The 22,606-nt window shown below is 40.2% G+C and overlaps 1 protein-coding gene across 3 annotated transcripts in view; it reads left to right on the top strand.

Moving 5' to 3' along the window:
- The first annotated feature begins 7,562 nt into the window (after nt 1–7,562).
- Nucleotides 7,563–22,606, top strand: part of LOC146988650 (guanine nucleotide-binding protein subunit alpha-11) — a 34,385-nt gene continuing 19,341 nt past the window's right edge. For 2 of the 3 annotated variants that reach the window (XM_085774200.1, XM_085774198.1), the window contains exon 1: nt 7,572–8,898. In XM_085774200.1, coding sequence (XP_085630326.1) covers nt 8,763–8,898 — 136 coding nt within the window. In that variant the 5' untranslated portion in view covers nt 7,572–8,762. Of the gene's footprint in view, nt 8,899–22,606 lie in introns of all 3 variants that reach the window. The other variant, XM_085774199.1, reaches the window with a different exon arrangement.

Below are 22,606 nucleotides of genomic sequence, written 5' to 3'. Positions count from 1 at the left end.
GCGGCAAGACAGCGGCGAACTGACGCTGCAGCGCCGGAAGTCAGGCGACTGTGCTTAGAAAATAAGAGCACGATATTGCTGTTTGATAGGACTTTTTCTATCTTCAAATAAAGCAATATTTAGTTGGATGACAAAGTGAAATAAATTGGAAAATGTAGTCGAAAACATTGAATGAAATGTATGAAATAGCCTACAGTGCTCCAAGTGCAGTCAAAACTGAAGCGTTCTGAATGTTGACAGCAAACTTACAATAGCTTTTGCTGACACTTGTCATGTTCAGTATTGTATATGAATCGCACTGACTAATAGGCTATTATAATAATGTTTTAGATTTGTAAAGTTGGGTAAATGCTGCTGATATGTTGACAGGATTATTCAGATTTGCAGATTGCATTTTTTTAAAATGTCTTTATTAGACAGGACATCCGTGTAATGTCTAAATCTCAATGCTTTTAGCCTACAATCATAAATTGAGCAGCTGCAATGAACTAAAACATTTTATTAACCATTAGCCTATTGCCGTTTCGTGCACGTATCAGTTTGTATCTGTGTAATCTCTATAAAGTCAAATATAATCAAGAGGAAAAAAGCAATAGCCTAGCTAAAGAAACCCCTTTAATCAAGTCACTGAATGGAGAGGGTAACAACTCATTAAAAGATCTGTAGCCTAATTGGTCCACTATTTCACAAAATATTTGTATTCACATCTCGTTTAAAATAGAGACTCTCAAAAATAACGTAGCCTAGGCTACATGTTTGGTTTACACATTTCGTACTAGATTTGGAACAAAACTTTGGCAAAACATGGTGAGAAAATAGTCTTATTTTGAAAGGCAAATACCGGAAAGTGATATTATATGATTCAGTTTCACTTGACAAGTGTTAATGAGCGCTGTGCGGTGTGGATAAAGTTTCGGGTGCTGTGGAGGTTGCCTGCTTCACGTTTCAGCTGAGCTCGAGTGAAATCACGGACACACACAAGTTCAGTTGAATTACTATTAGGCCTACAACTAGCTACTCTATAGTGAATAGTGACTCTTATGTTTGTAATCTATGTTTTACACATTTAGTATAATAATGTATAAAACATTTATAATAATTAAAAATCTAAAACCTATGAAAAATACAATAGGTCAATATAGGTCATACAATAGGACGTTTTCCAGTGAAAATGCCAGCTAAACTAGTGTACATTCCTGGTGATTGATTAAAATGGGATAATTGAAATAGCACAGATTTTTCAGAGCAACAAGTTATCCAGTTCTGTACAACAGGTAGCCTATTTTGTCACTCCTCCTCGACTGCTATTGGGATGTCAGTCTTTTGTCCGAGCCAGCAGAACCGGTTTGTTCAGACTCTCATGGTCTCAGATATTGAGATTACCTGAGCTCTGCATTGCCATGGGAACAAGGTGAGGTGAAAGAGGTGTGTATGTATGGAGGGGTCCTGTTAGTCAAGTGTGTAAAGGATTAATAGAAACTTACTTGTACAGTATCAGTTCTGCATTTCACACAATAGGCTTATGTTTGAGGGGGTTACTGTTGTAAACAAGGCTTTGCTTTTACAAAGGCAAAAAGTTACGCAAGCACAAACTGCACCGACGACCAAAACATAGTGTTTTAATAGGACTTTATGCTAGATACAGCATACAGTACATTACAGACATGAAATAAAACAAGTGTTTATATACAGTATGAATTTATGTTTCCTACCTGGGTGTTTTTTTTCTGTGTTCAGGCCCATATATATTTAAATGCACACATGCTCTTTAATCAGTGAAAAGTTATAACTTTGTTTCACTAACCTTATTACAGTTCACCCTATTTGTAAGGAAAAAAAAGGTTGCATAGCATTATAGTATTCAATGACAATATTTCAAGATGAAACTTGTGTGCTGAATACAAATCAGAGTTGAGGGTGAAAAAAGAGATATACCAGAAAAGTAAAGAAAGGAAGAGAACTAGGTCAATAGATGAGAGCAGTGGGGAATCCTGCATAGTAAAAGGGGCGTGGACTGACTGTAACAGAAAATTAGCCGCCACATCCTTCCAGTTACAGGGGGCGTCAGGTGTCTGCAGTGTTCATCCGCCCGTAGAGGTGAAGCTGAGTTATCTCTCGATTAAAACCTTTAAGGTAGCCAAGAGAGACGAGCAGGAAGAGGAGCGTGAGGAGACTTTGTCCCCTGTCTGTGGCTGCTGTGGGAAACAGACGATGATCAATGATTAAACTGGCAACATCACACATTGGGACCATTGGAGAAGATGCAGCACTGCAGGATGTTTACTTACATGTTATCATGACTTCAAACAACAGATTAACACACAGGCAATACAAAATGTTGTCCTGCTCTTAAGATTTATGTGTATTGTATGGAGAGTGAATGAAGAACCCTGGCTTTAAAATGTAAATTAGAAAATATGACATGAAACTGATTTAACAAGAAGAGTGAAAAATCCCCATGGTGAACTTCCTGCACATCCGGCATGAAAAATGATTATGTTAGTTATTATAGTAGTTAATATACAATTAGATTTTTGATTGCATCGCCTATATAGGAGTGTTTTTGTTTGTGATGACAGTTAGCTGACAGTTCAGAAGTGACTGAATGAAGTTGTTAGTCACGTCCGTGGGTGGAAGCTTGAGGCACGAGTTTCAGCCCTGGGAGGTGTGGGTAGGCAGGTCAGGCTGTGATCTAATGCGTCATGTCTGAAGATTGGCCTGATCATACCAAGCATACCAGCTATTGCTTTGTAGACATCCAAAGCAGCACTTTGCTCCTCAAGTTTGCACTGTCTTTGCTGTTTGAGTTGCAAGAGTTAAACTTGAAAACCCAAATAAAACTGTCAACCATTTGACACTTGAATGTATTTATTGTCTAAATTCAATCACTAAAGTAGTTATGGGGTACTTGGTCTCTATTTTACTCTGACCACATGCCACAGAAATGTACTCCACGTATTTAAGTAGGTGAATGAGGATTTGAATAGATACAGTTTGAGAATTTCCAATGTTTAGGTCAGAAATGTCTTATTTTTAGGGGAATAAAAGAAATAAATAATGACAGATCAAAAGCAGACACTTGTTTCAGCTTAAAAGGCACGAAGATTTTAGGCAAGTCTTTAAAATGGTGTTTTATTACAGTAAACTCCTCTCTTGCACCACTATCTCATGTCCACAAGGTGTCACTTGGCTCAACAACATTGTCTGCTGAATCATTCACATTACAGAATTGTAATGTTAAATGCTAACAATATGATGATGGCTGTCGGCGCTCGGAAAAAACAACAAAAAAACATGTTGCTCTTCACTTCATCATCATCATCATCATCATCATCTGCCTCATCTGCCCTAATGTTAGAGCAGTAGCAAAGCGGAGAACCCTTGGTAACAGTTTATTGAATCACTTGAGTGATGGGAAGTTAAAAAGTGATAATTTATAAGGTAGCCTATTTGCTCTTGATTATTTTCCTTTTCTTTAACTCATGTGACGGCTATTCTGTATTTCAGAGGTAAGTTCACTCTGCTACATTCACTTTTTATCTGTCAGTGGTTTAGTATCAAGATTAGAGTGATACACAAAATGTGATGCAATGTCACAGATTAAATCTCCCAACAGTATTTAGCGTCACTTCCACCTCCAGCTGCAACATTAAAGTGCTGCTTTATGTTACAGTCAAAATAATGATGATCCAGGACTTTTGAAATGCATCTTTTGTATCTTGAACTTAGTTAGAAACCCAAAGCTTGTGCCAGTTTGAGTGATTATACACCTGTACTTCAGTTACATAACATTTTGAATGCAGTGTCTTTTTTTGATAGTAGATTCACTGTACATAGTGGTATTATTATTTTTCCACATTTGTTTTTTTTTCCACATCTGGTTTTTTTGTTTTTTACACTTCCTGCTGTACTTTTTTTTTGAAACACAAAATGCATCTACTGCAAAATGCAACTACTTTTGTATTTCTCCAAATTGTTACTTACTGAATGCTTAATGGTGATCTTATAAAGCAGGTGTCTTCAACCTTTTTCAGGCCAGGGACCCCCAAACTGACAGACATGGAGCAGGGACCCCTACTACTGTATATTAAAAAGTTGCATTAGGCCCAGTATAAATGTAGCTTTGGTATTGTGCATTCAATACTAAGCTTTTGAAATAACACACAGGTTGATATATTCATGTTTTTTCTAAACGTGTATGTACAGTGAGTATAGTAGCCGTCCTGGAATGGTCATCATAAAGCTATTAAAAAATGACGTTTTTATTTGAAACATAAATGCGGAAACTTAAAAAATATAAAACTAATTTTGTCTAATCAACCAAATATTGCACGACCCCCCTGCAGCACTTCCGCGGACCGCCCAGGGGTCACGGACCCCCTGTTGAAGACCTCTGTTATAAAGCATCATAACAGATCAAACTAACAACCAGTATAATAAAGTAGCTCAAATGAGATGTCAGTGGATTGCCAATAAAAACAACAAACAATATAAAAATATTGCCATCAAAAATGGATTACATGCATAATTGTAATTTTTACTTCTGACATCATATTTTGCTGATGACATTGTTTAATGTGAATAAAAGGTGCAGGACTACCATATATGGTATTCCACTTTTTAAGTTTGAGACTTATATTTTAACATTAAAAAGTAATCAAAACGAGACAAAAGTAACTGAGGTTACATGGCTGCAGCACCCAGGTATCACATGAACAAAGCTCATCATGACCATCTGTGAAACAGTTCATTTGTGATGGGTACAGTGTTTGTCTTGATACTGCATCTTAAGTGTCAAGTTACTAGGGAAATAAGAGACTTTCTGTTAAGACATTTTGTTTATCTTACCATCCATATAGCAATTAGAGATTCTTGAACTTTGCTAATTTCGAACCCATGACTTGAGTAGAAGTAGCCTATTAAAGTTACAGTATAAAATAATCGATTGCAAGTGAATATCTTACAAAGTCACACTTGATTAAAAGTACAGAGGTATTATTGGCTACAAGTTTCTACTCTTTCCACTAAAATTGTCGCTTGTGGGTGACACATTTAATTTCTTATGCACAAATGTGTATACATTTTATTGCATGTCCAATAACTGGTTTGAACTGTAATACCAAATCTACAAAAATGTTCCCTCCATATTTCTCATCATCTCTGTTATTGTAGAGTATATTGTTTTGGTCCTCAAAGGTTATTTAAATGAAAGCCTCGGATACGATGGAACATCTCTTTAGAGATGACAATAACTTGTCCATATGAAACACAACAAGCTGGCACAATTACACACCGCTGCTTTTTGTTTGGGATAAAGGTCAGTTGTCTAATCCCTGCACCGGCAGGAGGACATGTGGTAGGGCGAGTGAATGAACAGCAATTCCCCTCCCTCAATCAACATGCATGGTGGACCACCCAGCTGCTCTTCACTCCTGTTTGTGCTCATGGATGAGTTAAATTCTTGTGTGTGCATGCATACTTGGACAATTAAAGAATTAACTAAAGTAGCCTAGTCTTTGTGCCATGTAAATGTAGTTGAGAGAAAAGCATGATATTTCTGTCTGACATGTGAGTAGGCTACCTCAAATGTGGCACAACCTTTTAAGTAAGGGGTATTGAACAGGTCGCAAACCACTGGTTTAAACATTAACAATGCTCTGTATTTTATAAGATTACAGAGGAAGTCGTTTTAATGTAGAATCTTAATCTGAAAATTGAAAAATCTTAACTGGCAGATGTAAGTAGAGGACTAACTATCATAAAATAGAGATAACCAAGTAAAGGAGCCCCACCTCAATCCTGTAAGCTACTAAAGCAAAGTCGCTACTCCAGTGAGTAAATGTAGGGTGGATTCGCCTAATGTGGGACACTGCCTAATGTGGGACACTTAAGCTTAAATGGGTGTAGGTCTTCCTATAGCAAAAGAAAGTTAATGTAAATGTGGTCTCACACAAGCTGTGATATTGCATTATCAAAATCACATGACATCTCAAATGTCCAATCATAGGTTTAGGAGGGAGAGCCTTCAAACCGGAGGCACCCTGTGTGAAGACCACCAAAATGCTAGGTACTTAGGGTTTGGACAAAAATAATGTTAAGGCCATAATTTATTAAAAAAAACAAAATTATTGCAATTTTTTTGTCAAAATGTGTTTATTATATGTTGATGCATTAAAATATATCTTAATATGGTGTAACCATTCTCAATATTTAGGATTTTGATCAACATTTCTACTGTCCCACTTTAGGAAACATGCTTTCCTAAAGCGGGACAGGTGGTTTTTCCTAATGTGGGACAGGGCTTTTCCAGGTAAAACTAATAGGTTGAACAATAACAATGGTTGTTTACATGGCTTTATTGTTATAATGCATTGTTTTGAATATTTTACAACAAAAGAAAATTATATTTATTAACTGGAAGTGGTCATAATACTGTTAAAGGGGTAAATGGCTCTGAATTTTTTTCTTTCTTGTTTCTAAATCTTGTCTTTTTTGATAATGTTCATGAAAAATGTTGTGTTTAGAAGTAATCAAAGGATAGCACATTACTGATTAATTAAATTGAATGTATTTCAGATCACAGTGGCAAAAAAGAGTAAGGCAATGAGACAAAATCAGGGAAAGAAAACATGGGAAAAGAAAGGAAAATAATCAAGCAAGTGAACTCAACCAGTGGAAAAAAGACAGGATGAGGGGAGACATTAGTGAATATAGGGAGATCACTGAGGATGGTGGTGTCCCACAATTGAAGTTGTTGACCACGGCTGGGAATGACCCTAGCGAAGGGTAAAAGGTCACGTCCACCACACAGTTGGTAGAAAACCATTAATACTATAGAAGATGAAGCAGAACTAGGACAATATGTGATATTATTGAACACTGGTTTGCAATCTAGCATTTATTATGTATATTAAGATGACTTTTAAACAGACTTTTTAGTGTCCCACATTAGGAGCATGACTGTCCCACATTAGGGAACGGAAATTGCCGCAAAAAACTTTGCAATAAGAGTTGAAATATGTATGGTATTTCTTTTAGGAGTGTGAAATCAGAATTTTCTCTTTGGATTCCATTAGATCACAACCTAAGGATTTCAGAATGGTACAGGATGTAGATTGAAAGTGTTTGCTTCATATCACAATATACACCAGAAGTCTAAATTGCAAAAAATGTCCCACATTAGGCGAATTCACCCTACTCGGGTTCTTTCCACCACTGCTTGTTTGCTGCCTAGTTTCCGATGTGATCTGAAACTCGCCGGCAGCAGCAGCAGCAGCAGCAGCAGAGGCGAAGGAAAACCAGCAGCTTTAAAGCCGCTCAGCCAGGATACAGTGGTACAGCGAGTGGATGTGCAGGTCTTTGACAGGAGATGGGCGTTGCCCGTCCAGTCAAATGTCAGTAGCTTTCGCCGACACGCCTCCAGAAGGGAAGACTTCCGCTCAAGCAAACTTACTTGGGAGCTGAACTATCCAGGAAGGATCCCGCCCCAAACGCCCACGGGCTGTGTTTACATTGGCCCCGCGCCCCCGTCCATCAACCGTATTCCTCGCGACGTCAGCAGCAGCAGCGCCACACCGGGACTGAGGAGTGGGTGACGAGGAGCGGTCACCACCACCACCACCACCACCACCACCAGGAAAAAAAAATACCAGGAGCCATAAAATGCACGGACTACATGGGTCCATTTGACTGTCAGTGAGACATTTTGGCACTGCGAGGGGTTCGGTCCCCGGCGAGGTCTTTTGGAGAGGTCGGGTCTAACGCAATGGAGGTCCTGTGTCGGGCCGAGCTCTCTGGTTTTTAGCCAGTCGGCTGCAGATCCAAACCCGGGGATGCCTAGCTGAGCTAACCTAGCCAGCTAACAATTAGCCTGTCCATTTAGCTATCCTGGTCACTGGAGCCAGCTCGGTCTGCGGAGGGGGGATACCCGCTCCGAGGACAATTGTGAAGCGGTATATTTCAGCAGGGTGTGTAACGAGGCTTCGTGCAGACGCGGGGAGAGCTTTTCTTTCTCCGTGTGTGTGTCGGGCGGACGGACAGTTTGACGGGCGCTCGGTGTCACTGCGCGGGCGGACGGTGTTGGATTCGGGGCGGCTAGGCTTGAGCTCGGCCGGGCAACTAGCGGAGGGGCTGTACAAATGTGGCAGTGGCAGTCAGTTGTGTCCCACTATCTTCGGGACCGAAGTTGGTAGATCAAGACAAATAAAATAAATTAAAAAAAACAAAAACGTTTTTTTTCCACGAGTGTTATCCGCCCTGGATATCTAGCTACGCGGGAAAGGGATTTTTTTTAAAGTGTTGGCACGCTGAAAATTCATCAACTTGTCACATTAGCTTGGTTTTAACATTAGCTGCGTTTAGCTTATAAACTAATATTAGCTTTCGCGAAAGAACATCAAATAAAATGCTTATTTGCACCTTCGCTAGTCATCTAAGATGTTTGCAGACGTGTTGCATTGCAAATTTTCTGTGATCAGCTGTCAGTCCCTGTAGCCCGAGGATTTACACAAGACTTTGACTAAGCTGTCAAATATTTGACACTTGACAGCAGTTTTACCATCAACAAGGAAGGCCAGATTCTGCTGCTGCAAGCCCACCGAGCCCCGGTTATCATCAGTGTCTGGAAATAAGTCGCTGTAAAACGAACTGTTGCTCAGTGTTTTTCTTTTTCTTTTTTACATTTTTTAATTTTATTATTTGATACTTTGTGTGAGGTGTAGCCCGACGCCCCTTGTCAGACGGGCTTTTCAGCTCATGCGGTGATGACTTTAGACTCCATGATGGCTTGTTGCCTGAGTGAGGAGGCGAAGGAGTCCAAACGAATCAACGCTGAGATCGAGAAACAACTCCGACGAGACAAGAGAGATGCAAGAAGGGAGCTGAAGCTTCTTCTGCTGGGTAAGTCTGCACGGTTTCCAGTTGTTTCACACACTGTCTCAGGTGGCATGGCATGGCATGGCATGGCCTGAGTGTCGCACACGCATGCACACATGCAACCACACACACAAAGCAGCTAACTTTGATTGTGCTGTAATAGACTTCACATGCAAAACTCTGCACCCACAACTGCAAAAAAAAACCATTACCCTGATCACCACAGGATTTGCCTGTGATGTGATAAGGGAAATCGAGATGTGTTTCAGATGGCATTTCCATCCCAGAGGGAGGGAGGGAGTAGTGGGTGAGCTAAGAACATATAGGGATTTAAGGAAGCCTGCAAAGATATGCAGGTATGAGTATATCTCTAAGTACAAACTTATCAGCTGGTAATTGGATCACAGCTTTTGTTACTGTTTTAGGTGTCCTGTTCGTCGTCTTCTTTACCTCTGATCGAGATATAAAAGCATTTTAACATTGACTGTGAGGTTGACAAGCTTAGGTGTGAGTTTGACAATCAGTGATATCACATGAGACAAGGGAGGCAGGAGGCTGGTTTAACTACCTGATGACTCTTATTTACTAGCCTGTATTTGTATTGTGTTGTATGGTCAAGGGGATTTGACTTTAGTCCTTCACCCAGGCTTCATTTTGATTATTATAACACATTGTCTACTATTCACAATACAGAAATACAGTGTTTTTTTTTTGTTTTTTTTATTGACAAGAGACAGTTGTGTCGTCATTATTTTAAGACTTTTGGAAATCTATGTTGTGTCTACTGAATTTAAACGTGTTGATACTGTATTTGTTTTTTTGTGAGTAAAAACGATAATTCTGAATTATGTAAGTTATCATATCTGTGGCTTTGGTTGAGAAAAGCTACTCACAACCAGCTTTCAGCACTTCCCTCTTATTAACACCTTTCCTTTAATTGTCTTCCACTTTCCTGTAGTTTTATCTGCCTGTAAAACATGGTTTAAATGATGAACAAGTTGGTTTTTAATTAAGTCTGCTGCGAAGGAGACAATGCTCTCTCGGTGTCTGGCCTCTACTGTGGTGGCCTGCTCTGGGAAATAACTGTTCTCCAGAGAATAGGCTGTGCCATCCACAGTCAAGTCTCACTTTTAAGGAAGAGTAGTGAAGCCATTGAGCATTTTCTTTTAATTTAAAAATGGTGCACACTGCTACAGTGACCTCAAAGTTTAGGGTAACTACAGAACAGTGTCACTAGGAATGGCAGAGATTCAGTATTGTGCTAAATGACACTACAGCAACTCTGGTTTGTTGTCACAGGTGACCAAATTCACACTTCCTGGTTTTAAGGATGATCTCACATTTAGCTGCTTCAACTTCCAACACTGTAAAACAAAAGACAAGAACAGCAGCTTGTTAAAAAAAAAGACTGTTTTCTGTTTTTTTTCCTCTGAAACAGTTCTTATTTATGGGCTGTGCCATATCTGCCAGAACCTCAGGGAAGCTGTACTTGTTGAATGTAGGAAGATTGATTGTTGTTACAGCTTTGGTGACGATAATATAATATTTTGAAATTGCATGAGCAAATACACTAGTGCAAGTAGTTAGAAGATTACCAGAATAGCTTTTGAGAAAGACCCATTGAGAAACTAGCCCAAATAAAATAGTCGAGAGGATGCCAGTGGAACTTGTCTGGAGGTGGGATCGAACAAGACAAGATCTCCATAACTGGCATGTAACCCTTCATGCTTCATGCATTTTGGGGTGAGTTGGACAGCTTTAGAGGTATTTTGAGGCAAAATGTGGAAATTCGTTGAAACTGGAATGACATCACATGACAACACTCAGAAATTAGCCGTCATTCTCATACTCTGACTAAATCAACAGGGAAAAGGTGATTCCAGGTTTTATAGCGATGTAATGAAACATGTTCTTTGATGCAGTTAAGGGATAGGGCCTATTGCAGTCTATCTAGCGAGGCAGTTGTTTTGATTGAACTGCCAAAGGGCACATGTTTTGGAGTTGGTAACAGATAGCAGATAACTTCATATGTGCTGTCGTTACCCTCTGGGCTCGAGTGGGACCAGGACAGACGCATATCTATAGCTAAGGGCTACCAAATGTGAATCGAACCTAGAGAGGCCTCTAATGGTTATTTCCATTATTGGTAAATCTGCTGATAGGTTTCTTGATCAATTGGTTTGTTTGGTTTATAAAATTACATACCAGTAAAATGGCGATCACATTTTATCAAATCCAGCCTTTGTCCGATCAACACTCCAAAGCCTGATGATATTCATTTTACTATAATCAAAACCATTATTGAGGAAAATCTGGCAAAGAAATGATTCAAATCAAATAAAGGATTATCTTTATACAGGGTTCCTACGCAACGCAAGTATGGAAAAGTATAATTTCATTTTATACATTTCCAGGTCTGGAAAAGTATGGAAAATGGAAGCTATGGTATAGAAATATATTTATCTTAATACTTATCGTTAAGTTAATTAATTAATTAATTAATTTATTGCATGGAATTTAATTTTTTTTTTTACTGCAAAGTCTGGAAATTAGGGTCTGGAAAAGGTATGGAATTTTGAAATTTCAAATGTGTGTCAATTGGGATGTAGATCAGCCTTTTGATGAAACGGTACAGCTACTGTCAAACTGATACTGAATTTTTGACATGGGAATAATCCTACTTGAGGTTGATCACAAGGGGTGTGTGAAATATTAGTCAGTCTGACAGTTCAGTTTGTCAAATGCATACATGTTTGCTTGACAATCCCGTTATGCCTCAATAAAAATGACTGAAGAGAGATGAACAGACTCAGAAGTTTATCTTATTAGACAAAAAAACAGATGTTACCAAAGTTTTCATTTGGAGACATCATTTGCAGTTGAAAAAGCTAATACATCCCAATATGTATTACAGTGTGTTGCAATATTTTAAATATCATAACAATGTTGTATGGTGACACAAGTATCGTGATAGTATCGTATCGCAGGGCCTCTGGCCTCTATTGATCACCTTTTGTCTAATGCAGATATATAAATTAGTAGTAAATGTGGAATAACGGGCAGTTAAGTGTTTGGAATCAGTTATTGTCTGGTGTATTATGACGTCTTTTTGTCGACATACTGCTTCTCCACTTAGAGCATTAAAGGGTCCAAGTCGTTTGGCTTTGCTCATGTGTTAATGGTTGGCAACACACAAAAGGCATCTAGTGGTTCCGTTGGCTGACATATTGCCAAACATTGATTAGAAATATAAAAGTGTTGTTGGCAGAGATAAAATGTTATTGTCCTGCTTTTCCTGTTGACATATGAGATGCTCCAAATGTGACTCATTTAAAAAGATGGGTTTGGAAGACGTCCCTTCTCTGTCCTCACAACCCAAGTTTTTTGATGAAAATGTTAAAGCACTCTTTGTAGAATTTATGGTGGGAGTCAGCCGTCACATTATATATTACGTATCAAAGGTCGTAAACACCAGCTACAGAGTGAGTTGTAGTGCACTCTGGGTATATTACTTCATTTGGTACTCATTATGGGCCTCTTTGATTCTGCTACAGACCTTCACACTTAGTGTAGCTTTTTATTTTGTCTTTGGCTGCATATGTATCAGGCCTGAGTCTTTTATCTGCCGTGGCTTGTTACATCTGAAATACACTGTTGAATTCTGTATTTTTGTTACTAATGGGGTAAAAACAAAAGTGGCAAACTTTTTGTTGTTTGTTTAAATGTTGCTGGTAGATCATAAACAATATCTGTGAACAAATATACCAGTTTTCAGCTTGCAACACTCAAACTTGGGGTTGCTTTGACTCACATTTGTTTATTACACTGCTGTGAACTGCACAAGAAGCTTGGAAACCTTTTATTCAAATGTGGCGGTTATACTGTAGTTGTTTGAAGTTTGGTTTGAAGCAGTGTGAAATCCTTCTGTGCTACCTATATGGAGCATTGGTGGTTTTGTTTGATGTTTTAAGCTCTGGCAATTATTCCAGCTGTTTATCAGCAACAGGCTGGTTTTTCTCAATGGTGTGGTTAGCTAATGCATGGTAGACATGCAGGCTGAGGAAGAGTTAGGGTCAGAGGAGTTCTCTGCCTCCTGATCTGTAGCTAATGAAAGCCACAAGTAATTAAATGTGTACAGCCGGAGCCCAGGGAGCTGCAGTAACAACGCCAGTTTGTGAGCTGAGTAAATAGGAGCATTTAAAAAGATTTGTGGGAATGACTGTAACTGTTTAAGGGCTGATCTTAATTTTTACATTTTCACTAACTGAAATTATCAGTTGAACACTGACATACGTAGAGGATCTGATGAGGTGTTTGCTTCCTTTTCAGTAGCATCAGACATTTATCAGAATTCAGTTTCGTTTCCCCTTCATCTTGAATATGTCCAGTATTTTCTATTTATGACTAAATATGATCATACTGATGTGTTTTTCTCAAGACTGTGAAGTACCCGCTTTTGTATTTTTGTGTGTGTGTCTATATTGCAGTAACTATAAAAAATATGCCATGAAAGTACCTTGTTAAAAGAACAAAGTCTAGTGTTGGAGACAGAAAAGTTTATGTTACGCATTGTAGAAGTGTGCAAACAGTGACTTGAGACAGTGAGCCACCTCTATGTAGATCTACTGTTGACTCAAGGTTAAGTCAATCATATGGATGGAAAAACCTGTAAAACGTGTACTAATGTGCACTAATGCAATGCTCCACAAGTGTGACATATCATTATTCTCTGTGTATAATGTAAAACCTGTTTTAAATCAGGCAAATCAAGAACATTGGACTAACCCAGTAACCATAAATATGCCAATCAACAGCAACAACATTAACATGGTAGCCACAGCCGGTTTTTAATGCTGTGGCTGATTGGTGGTATGTTTTTGAAAAACTGTCTTGATTCATGCATTTTACAATCTTTGTAAGATAAGGTTCTTTCCTCTCCCGGCTCCTTGCTAAATCTGAAACTGTCCAGTCAGCATTATGTAAGTTTGAGGACCAGTCTCTGAAAAATTGATTATTGCCTCATAATTTTATAACTTTTAAAGATCAAATCTAAGGCAACAAGACACATTAATGGCGCATTTCCACTAGCACGGCTCGGCTCGATACGGCTGGGCTCGGCTTGGTTGTGTTTCCATTACAACTCGTATCACTTGGTGGCTCCTCTACGTGGGCGGGGTCGTCATAACATGGCTGCGCGAAACCGCCGTGACGTCATTTACACGGCGCCGAGCAACGTACAAATCCAGAAGACCAGAACAACAACAACATCAGAGGAGGACAGCATGGAGGACATCGAGGCAATCGTGTTGCTGCTCACCCTGTGGCTTTTTGTTGCACAGAAGGCAAGAGAAGAGAGCCAGAGAAGACTGCGGGCCGCGAGACAAAACACTATTGAAAAGTACCAGAGAGTTTGGGAAGCCATACAGCAGTCGCGCGGTTATGGCGCTTCCAGTGACGACACTCATCGGCCAATCAGTGGAAGGCAGTCGGCTGACGTCACGTTTTAGTAACGCTTCGGCTCGCTTGGAACCAGGGCTGAGGTGATACCAAAAGTGTACCTGGTTGCAGGTACTGCGTGCTAGTGGAAACACGCAAATAGCGCGCCGAGCCGAAGCGCGCTAGTGGAAACGCGCCATTAGTCTCCATCAGAGTGTTATCAGAGAGGTGTCTTGTAAGGCTGTCCCAAACCATTATTTTTCTCCCAATTAATCTATCGACTTCTGAACTTCCCTTATTTAAATTCTTCAGATGCTCTTTCTGGTGTGCATTCCTCTTCATAATCTTTTTTTTTGGGAGGGGAAAAACTGTGCCACTAGCCTGACAAGCCAGACTATATCATTAAAATGTCTAGTCTGGCAACGACCGGTAGACCTCGGCTCAATCCAGGGGGCGGGATGAAGGCTGTCTTTCAAACTGCCTCTGCATGCAATAGGGTAGCGCTACGACCAATCAGAGCAAAGAGCAGGATGACGTTAGCCTGACAAGCCAATAAAAATGTATGTCGTAATCGCGTTAAGCCCGCCCAACGACTCTCTAAACAGATAGAGCGCTGTGATTGGTGATTGTGATTGAACACAAACGGTGTTTGAGACTCAAAAAGTTCCTATGGCTCGTTTCTAGACCCACCGATGGAGCAAATATATTTGCTGCCGCTAGGGTGCGTCTAGATTTCTAGGCTACTGTGCCACATCAGTTTGCTTTAACCTGGAAAATAGACAGATAAAGCAGAGTGCGCTGAAATATTAGCACAATGATTTTGAATAGACACATTTATTTAGTATCAGACCAGTGTTTCCTCTAGGATTTTTTCGAGTATGAGTTTCGCTTTTACCGCGCACTGCTGTCATGCATGCGCCCTTCTGTGTGTGTGTGTGTGTGTGTGTGTGTGTGTGTGTGACCGATGTTGTTATGGCCTGCCCTGAGTGGGTTTTGAACCTGTGTGGGAGACTTTTATGGGTGAGTGAGTTTAACTTCAGTACCACTAACCGCCACACGCTGTCACTTCTCCTTACTGACGACGTGACTGTGACTATACCCGCGGACCTCCGTTAAGTGTGTGTGTGTCGGTGTACGGCAGTAACGGTGAAGAGATGAATGGAACGATATTGCAGCTTCAGATGCTCGTTCATCGCCGTGGTGCTGCGGTGGTACGCCATTTCTGTTTTTCTGCTGCACGTGTTCACAACCCGACGGTGTGTTGTACGTGTCGACGTATTTACGTCATTGACATAATCGATTAGGTCGATTAATTGGGACAGCCCTAGTGTCTTGACCTCAAATAAAGACCACCTTTTGTTATTGTCAGTGTAATTGGTAGAAGTGTTGCCGCGGAAATGCTCATTGCTTTACTGCTAATGCTCCGCCATGTTCACCAGCATTTTGCTCACTTTGACTGTTGGTTGTTTGGTTTTGAGCACACAGAGAGCAGCAGTAAAAGTGAATACAAATAATGAAATTGCAGGTTGCTAAAAAATGAGCAGAATGATGCTACAAAGCTCTTTATAGCTGTCGAGAGGTGCTAAGACGGGTGTCAGGAAGTCTGGGTAGAGGCAACCCCCATTTGATATGCAAGTAGTCACATGGTCTAATTTCAATGTAAGAACGGCTCAATACAGCTATGAGGTTTTAACAGTAACAACATGGCCAAGGCTGTACCCTTTCCTCCACCCCCTGGGACACTACAAGGATAATCAGTATGGATTTACTTGAACTTGTAATAGAAATAGGAGTCAGGATGCAGCACACACACACACACACACACACACACACACACACACACTGAGCACACACTTCATCTGTCAATGTGCACACCGCTCAAACAGGTTGGTAGTTTCTGGGTTAATGAGTGTTTGTTTTTTGGCAACACCCAAGGATGTCTCATGCATGGAGCCTACCTACGCCTATTATGGTTTCTCCTAGTAGGTCTTACAGTAAGCCAAACAGATAAGCCCTGTGTTAGCCATATTTATTTGGATCCCTGTTAGCTGCTGCCAAGGTAACGGCAGCCATGGCTGGCTCCTGTAGAAAAAACAAAATTTCAGACAATACGGATGAACAACCCACACACAGAGAGTTAGAATACCACAAAAGAGCTTTGCGAGAGCTTGTGAGCGTACGGTAGCATCCTGGGTCATCATTAGGGCTGCCCTGTGCTATCCCTGCTATCCTCACAGGCACAATAGCAACACTGAAGGCAGAGTTGGCAGATGCCTTCCTGTATCCTTACTCCCACAGCTGTATGTCTACCAGCACCGACTGACTCTCAGCCAAGGTTGATAATGCTAATCATCACCCACGTGAGCTTATTTCCCAGAAATCTCAAATTGCTAGACTCATACAACCTGGCCTGGCCTGGCTCTCTGGTGTGACCATGCCAACTAACTGCCAGTTATCTTAGCCAGTATCACATTGTTTGTATTGAAATACTTTCTGTTTTGTTCCACTTTGCAGTAAATTATGTCTAAACAGATCAAACCCTTTCAACCAGTTATCCTGCCTGTACGTCATGGCTACCAGTGAGATACTGAATACATTTTCATTATACTGCTTAATAAGTTACAGCCAGGACATCTATTTATTTCTTGACCCAGTGTAACTTGTGTGGCACCTTTTTCCTGTCAACAGGAGGCATTGCCAGCAATTTCTGACATAGAATTTTGTCCATTGTGCTGGGCAACAAGTATTGTCATCCAGTGTATTGCTGAAATCATCAGTTGGCTAAAGGATAATTCAATTAAAAATAAAATGTATCATATGACCAATACATTATTAAGTAAAAACACCATTTGCTTGCTCTCTCTTGCTGAATTTTTTTTTTTTTGATTTACTGCTTCTCAGTCATATCAGTTCAATGTGAATAATTACATTTTTTGCTTGTTGGTGAGACAGACTAAACTATTAAAAACTAATCTGATAAAATGAATGAACGGACCGTTAAAATAATCAGGTGCAATCCTAATGAGAGTAGTGATTTAATCCTTGATAAAACTTGTCCTGAAAATGACTTTTAATAACTCCTTAGCTAAGGCCGTTTTAGCTCATGTTCACTTTCTTTCTTTACATAGTTCATCCGTTTTGACCATTTATAGATGCAGTGCAAAAGTGTTAGTATGTAGGTATGTCAAGATCACAGCTAAGTTGCGAGTGGTAAAGGTGTACCCCTCTTTAGCACAGGGAACCAATGGTACAGCTGGTTTAGTTATGTGTGTGAAAGCTCCTTTAGCTTGTTAGGTGACAACAACAGAATGAAATGTTATAAAATGTTGATTAGCTGGTTTGGGTCATAGCAGCAGTCACAATGTGAGAGCTTCATCCTAGTAAATTCTAATAAATACCCTCACCAAGGGTATAATGCTCAGTTTTAAAACATCAACAAAAGAACATAGTCATTTTGGAGGTTATGTGTTGAACTGTTCTGTATTTCACCCCACACACGCACACACTTAATTTCAATGTCTGCTTCACACTGAAAAACTGTGAATGACAGCAATGGGTGAGATGGACACATTCGGGCTTTATTATATGTTTTATTCTATTAATTATTTTTAACATTTAAAATGATCTTGAACTAATTATGGTCTAAGTGACAGTGGCTGTCACTGTGACATAATGTCATTCAGAAAAGAGCCCATGATCCGTGATCCTCACTCTGACATCAGAGAAATTGTTGTCCACTTTGTGGTTTAACTTAACCTGTGCAATGGCAGCCAAGCCAAACGTTTCTCTTTTCAGAAGTATACAAATGCAATCTTAAACTCTTGTGTCTGGTAGATGAAAAAAATTGAGTTTCACACATTGGTACGAAGGAAAGGCAGGTAGGTGTTTGTAGTTCTGCACTGTTTGTCTGGCGGCTCTGTTGGTTGAGCAAACTGATGTTGACACACCCAGAGTTTCGGCAGTTATGTGGCAGTCAGGTCTGTGAAAGACTACCCAGTCCCACTCATGTCACTGCCTGTCTGCTTGTGTTATTACCGACACGTATCTCCCCATTAAAACCTTCTCATATTATATTAGAGCCTCGAGTCATATCTGAGGTGTATCTTTATTTCATCTAAATGAAAAGCAGACTGGTTGAAAACAACAAGATTGTTGATATTCTTGACTGACTCTGAGACCAATTTTAATGATGTATGAATGGTTATGTAGATTAGTTGTAGCACTTGCTTTATCAGTTTTGTCACTGTGTGTATTTGTGATGTAGGCAAGTGCATATGAAAATTAACAAGATATTGATACACAAGACAAAAAACTTCGTTTGCGTGTTTACTAGGGGTGTAACGGTACACACAAGTCACAGTTCGGTACATACCTCGGTTCGGGAGTCAGGGTTAGGTACAGGTTCGGTGCAACAGACACTCATTGAATGTAAAACTAAAAAAACATCTTCTGTTATAGAAGTTAAAAAAAAATGAATACAACAAGTGCATTAGGAGTGTTATAATACCATTCATTAATTCTAGAGGAGAAAACTTGACAACTGGCAACAAGAAACATAATTGTTGGTTTACACAGTTAATTTAGGCTAGATGCCAGTCGCTTCGGTGATATTTGTGGTCCGTGTTCATGTCAAGAGGTTTAAAAGCAGTGGGGATAAGTTGTTACACACAACTTCCGTCTTTTTCCTTGCACCAGTGATTGACATATGGGGGTGATACCGTCTTATATAGTACGTTAACGTGTTTGATGCGTTTCTAGTGATTCAGCGACACACCGGGCGTGCATCCATACTTTGTCCCGTCGACCAGTCGTGAGCCGTCGCCATTGTTTCTCTGAGAAGCTTTTGTTTCTCTAACTTCACAATCACTTCTCTTCTTCGTCCGTAATGACAGTTGCTGGCAGCTTTTAGGCTCATTACCGCCACCTGGATTGGAGTGAGGACTCAACTTTTTTTTTAAAAATTTTTTTAATACTCACTCAGATGTATTTGTCGTGTCATTGTCGTGTGACTGTGTGCACCGAACAGTGACCCCTGTACCGTGACGGCACGGGACGAATACAAATACCATTACACCCCTAGTGTTGACAAAGCAACACATGAGTGGTGGGCAAGTTTCCAACAAAGTTTTGAACTAGGAAAAAGGAAGTGAAGTTGAAGATGGATCACAATTACTTGATGATGTGTGAACTGAAAAACCTGTGTCCAGTGGGAAATATGGCTGTTCCAGTGCGACAAGCGTTTTGATTAAATGGGAACCAAAATAGGCAAAATGATTAAATTGACATCCAAGTCCTCTAGAAGGAAAAGTATGCCAGGAATTTTCTCAAAACTGGGATAGAGATCTTGTGCCTGCTGCCCCCTCTCTCTGTCTCTTTTTTCATTCTTTCTCTCATCATAGATCTAGATGTGCCCTTGCAGTTCACTTGCTCCATGCAGACACATTTCAAATGTCCAAATGCAGCATAGGAGAAAGCTGGATCCTCATTACTTCTACCTATTCCCTCCAGTCCCTCTTATTAAGAAGGCATGTGAAAAGTGACCATCTTTGAATTGAGCAAATGAAGATGTAGCTGTAAATGTTACAACATGGACACTTAGCTGCAGGAATGGCCTGGCCTGTTAGATGTTGGTGCCTGCTGCCCATCAGTCCATCTGGTCTACTCATATAAATGCAGTGTTTCCCATACGTTCATTTTTTTGTGGTGGCCCGCACACACAGACGAGCACACATGCATGACAGTAGTGCGTGGTAAAAGAGATGCGGTCCAATTGTACCCCCCCCTGTCAAAAATGTAATAATTGAAGTTTGAAGATGTGTGTAATTTGTACATTGTATTTCAAAACAGTAAAAATGAACTATTATTATCTTTAAAAAGTGAAATGAAGGTGATAGGACGTCACCATAGTGTCCAAGTAAAGCAGGGCTTAGGCTTCAGGATTTAACCGATTTGAAATTGGTTTGGATCACGCACATCAGGAAAAACTTCAGTTTTTCTTGTCTTTAATTTCAAACATGTGCACAAAAGTTTTGAAAATAATGTCACATCACACACTACTATACACACCACATGGCAATTATTAAGATTATCATGCCACAGGGAGCAATGAACCACCTCATGTGATCTCATCTCACGTGATTTCATCACGAAACAGATGTAAACAAAACAGACTGTGGTGCAACAACTTGTCTTGGCATTAGTAATACTTTGCAATTAGACAAAAAGGGGGGAAAAGCTAAATAAAAGCTAATTGCATCAGCAAATAATCTGTGCTGAACATTGGTACTGATTAAGGTCCTTAACCAGATTACTCCTCCAACTGTTGAGAGCGTAGTATTGTGTATAAGTTGACCTAAACTTCCTGTAGTCTGGGCCATTACAGATCTGGACTGGTGCCATCAGTCAGCCAGCCAGTCCTGTCAGACAGTGAAGTTTGCAATTTGTGTTTTAGTGAGGAACTAAGCTAGCCCCAGGATCTTAAAGCCTGTCATGTACTTTCCACCACATCTCAAGAACCACAAACTAAGCATATTTGGTAGTCAATGGCATAGGTGTTCATAAAGTATTTATGGGGTGATCTGTGACTAACTTGTGCTAGTGTGATGTTTGTTCAAGGAAAACCAACCACTCCAGTCAGTAGCGGGGATCTGCTCTGTGTTTTTTTTTCTTCTTTGCTAATTACTATGAATAAATTAAAGATCTTCATATGGGATGTAAGGATGCCCTTCATAGAGTTATGCTCATAAAAATATGAATCATACCTTTGGCCTTCATGGTCACTAGACCTCAATCCAGTTGAGCACCCATTGATTTTTTTTTTTTGATTGTTATTAGATATCTAATTCTAGCTTTCAAAGAAATCCAGTGGAATGAAAAGTACATCTTTCCCTTAACATTTAGTGGTGAATTACCTTAGAGTTCAATACAATTATGTATCTGATTACTTTCCACCAGTGCCTCATTTTGATGCTTTCTATTGGAAAAAATAGACATCTCAATGATGGCAAGTATGACAAGGTTCACCTCAGTAGTTCCTCTGCCAACGCAAGTGCATTATGGAGAATGAGTCTTTTGGGATTTGGAAACAATGACCAAGGAACGAATCCTAGAACGAAGCTCCTCTGGTTAAAATAGAGCTTAGGTTCTGAAAAATGTTATTGGAAAAGTTCCTGCCGGTGGAACAGGCCTCTAGACAGTCATTCAGTCATTTAGCTCCACACAGTCAGACAGGCCTTCAGCAAGCCTTTCCCAACACTGAGCTCAAGTGGACATAGCTTCCTGTTTGATGTGCTTGGGGAAGTTTTAAGGAATCATTTACTCAGAGCGCCCCTCTCCCCCACTCTGTCACACTTTGCACCTCCCTCTTGTCTCCTCGACTCCCTTTTGTTCTTTCCCTTTCAACGTGGATGCCAAACTCTGCTTCAAGTTATTAGTCTTCATGTAAACCGGAGCTGAAATGTCTGCTGTGGCCTCCAGCTGGCCCGAACCAATGAAACGGATCTGTTTAAACTATTTTCTCCCGGTCTTTGTGAGTTAATGGTTATTTAGCAGAATGACTAATGCCCTGGTCAGTGCATGATGTGGCCAGAGTGACACGGTTCTGCCTCGGTTAACGGTCACGGCTCTGTGATTATTGGGCTTCTCCTCACTTTGCTGTGTTGGGGATTTCAAAATGGCTTGAGGTTTTCTGGTAAGCCTTTGTTGGTTCTTATCGGCCCCATGTTGTGAAGCCAGTGCTTTATCTGTTATGTATATGAATGCACTATCAAGTGGACATAATCTTTCAACTTTTGGCCTCATTTCACATGTTTTGTCGCTGCGTCTTAAGTGCATTTTGGCCGCAGGGGAACACCTCTTATTTTGCTTGTAGAAAAGCAGAGATGGCTGACTGTAATTTGATGTGCTGTGTCGTCCAATGACATAACTCTTTGGGGAGGGGAGGAACCTTGTTTCATTGTCAGGGATTTTCTTAAATTACAGACTATTGGTACTGCTTTTGTTTTAAACTGTGACCACATACTTAAACAAGCAGTGAGGGCCCTATGTAAAGATACTTCTAGGTTGCACCATGGGAAAGGTAGGAGTGGTCGCTTTTGGAAGCTGACACCATAGCAGGGATATGACCTTGGTAGGGCTGGGAAATTAATCGAAAAATAATCAAAACCGCCATTTAGAGCCTCTAACCGACGTAATCCTGACCGTGTCGGTTATTTCGGTCTCCCTTTAGGAATTCTCTCTACTACTGATGCACGATCCCCCTGAAAAACACACTACTGGCTGTGCAGTCACGTGACAC

This window comes from Trachurus japonicus, chromosome 4 (genome assembly GCF_045865225.1).
Source record: "Trachurus japonicus isolate A0001 chromosome 4, Traja_1.0".
Classification (NCBI taxonomy): domain Eukaryota; kingdom Metazoa; phylum Chordata; class Actinopteri; order Carangiformes; family Carangidae; genus Trachurus; species Trachurus japonicus.
The sequence above is the reverse complement of the archived record's forward strand: the minus strand, read 5'-3'. Positions and strand labels throughout refer to the sequence as shown.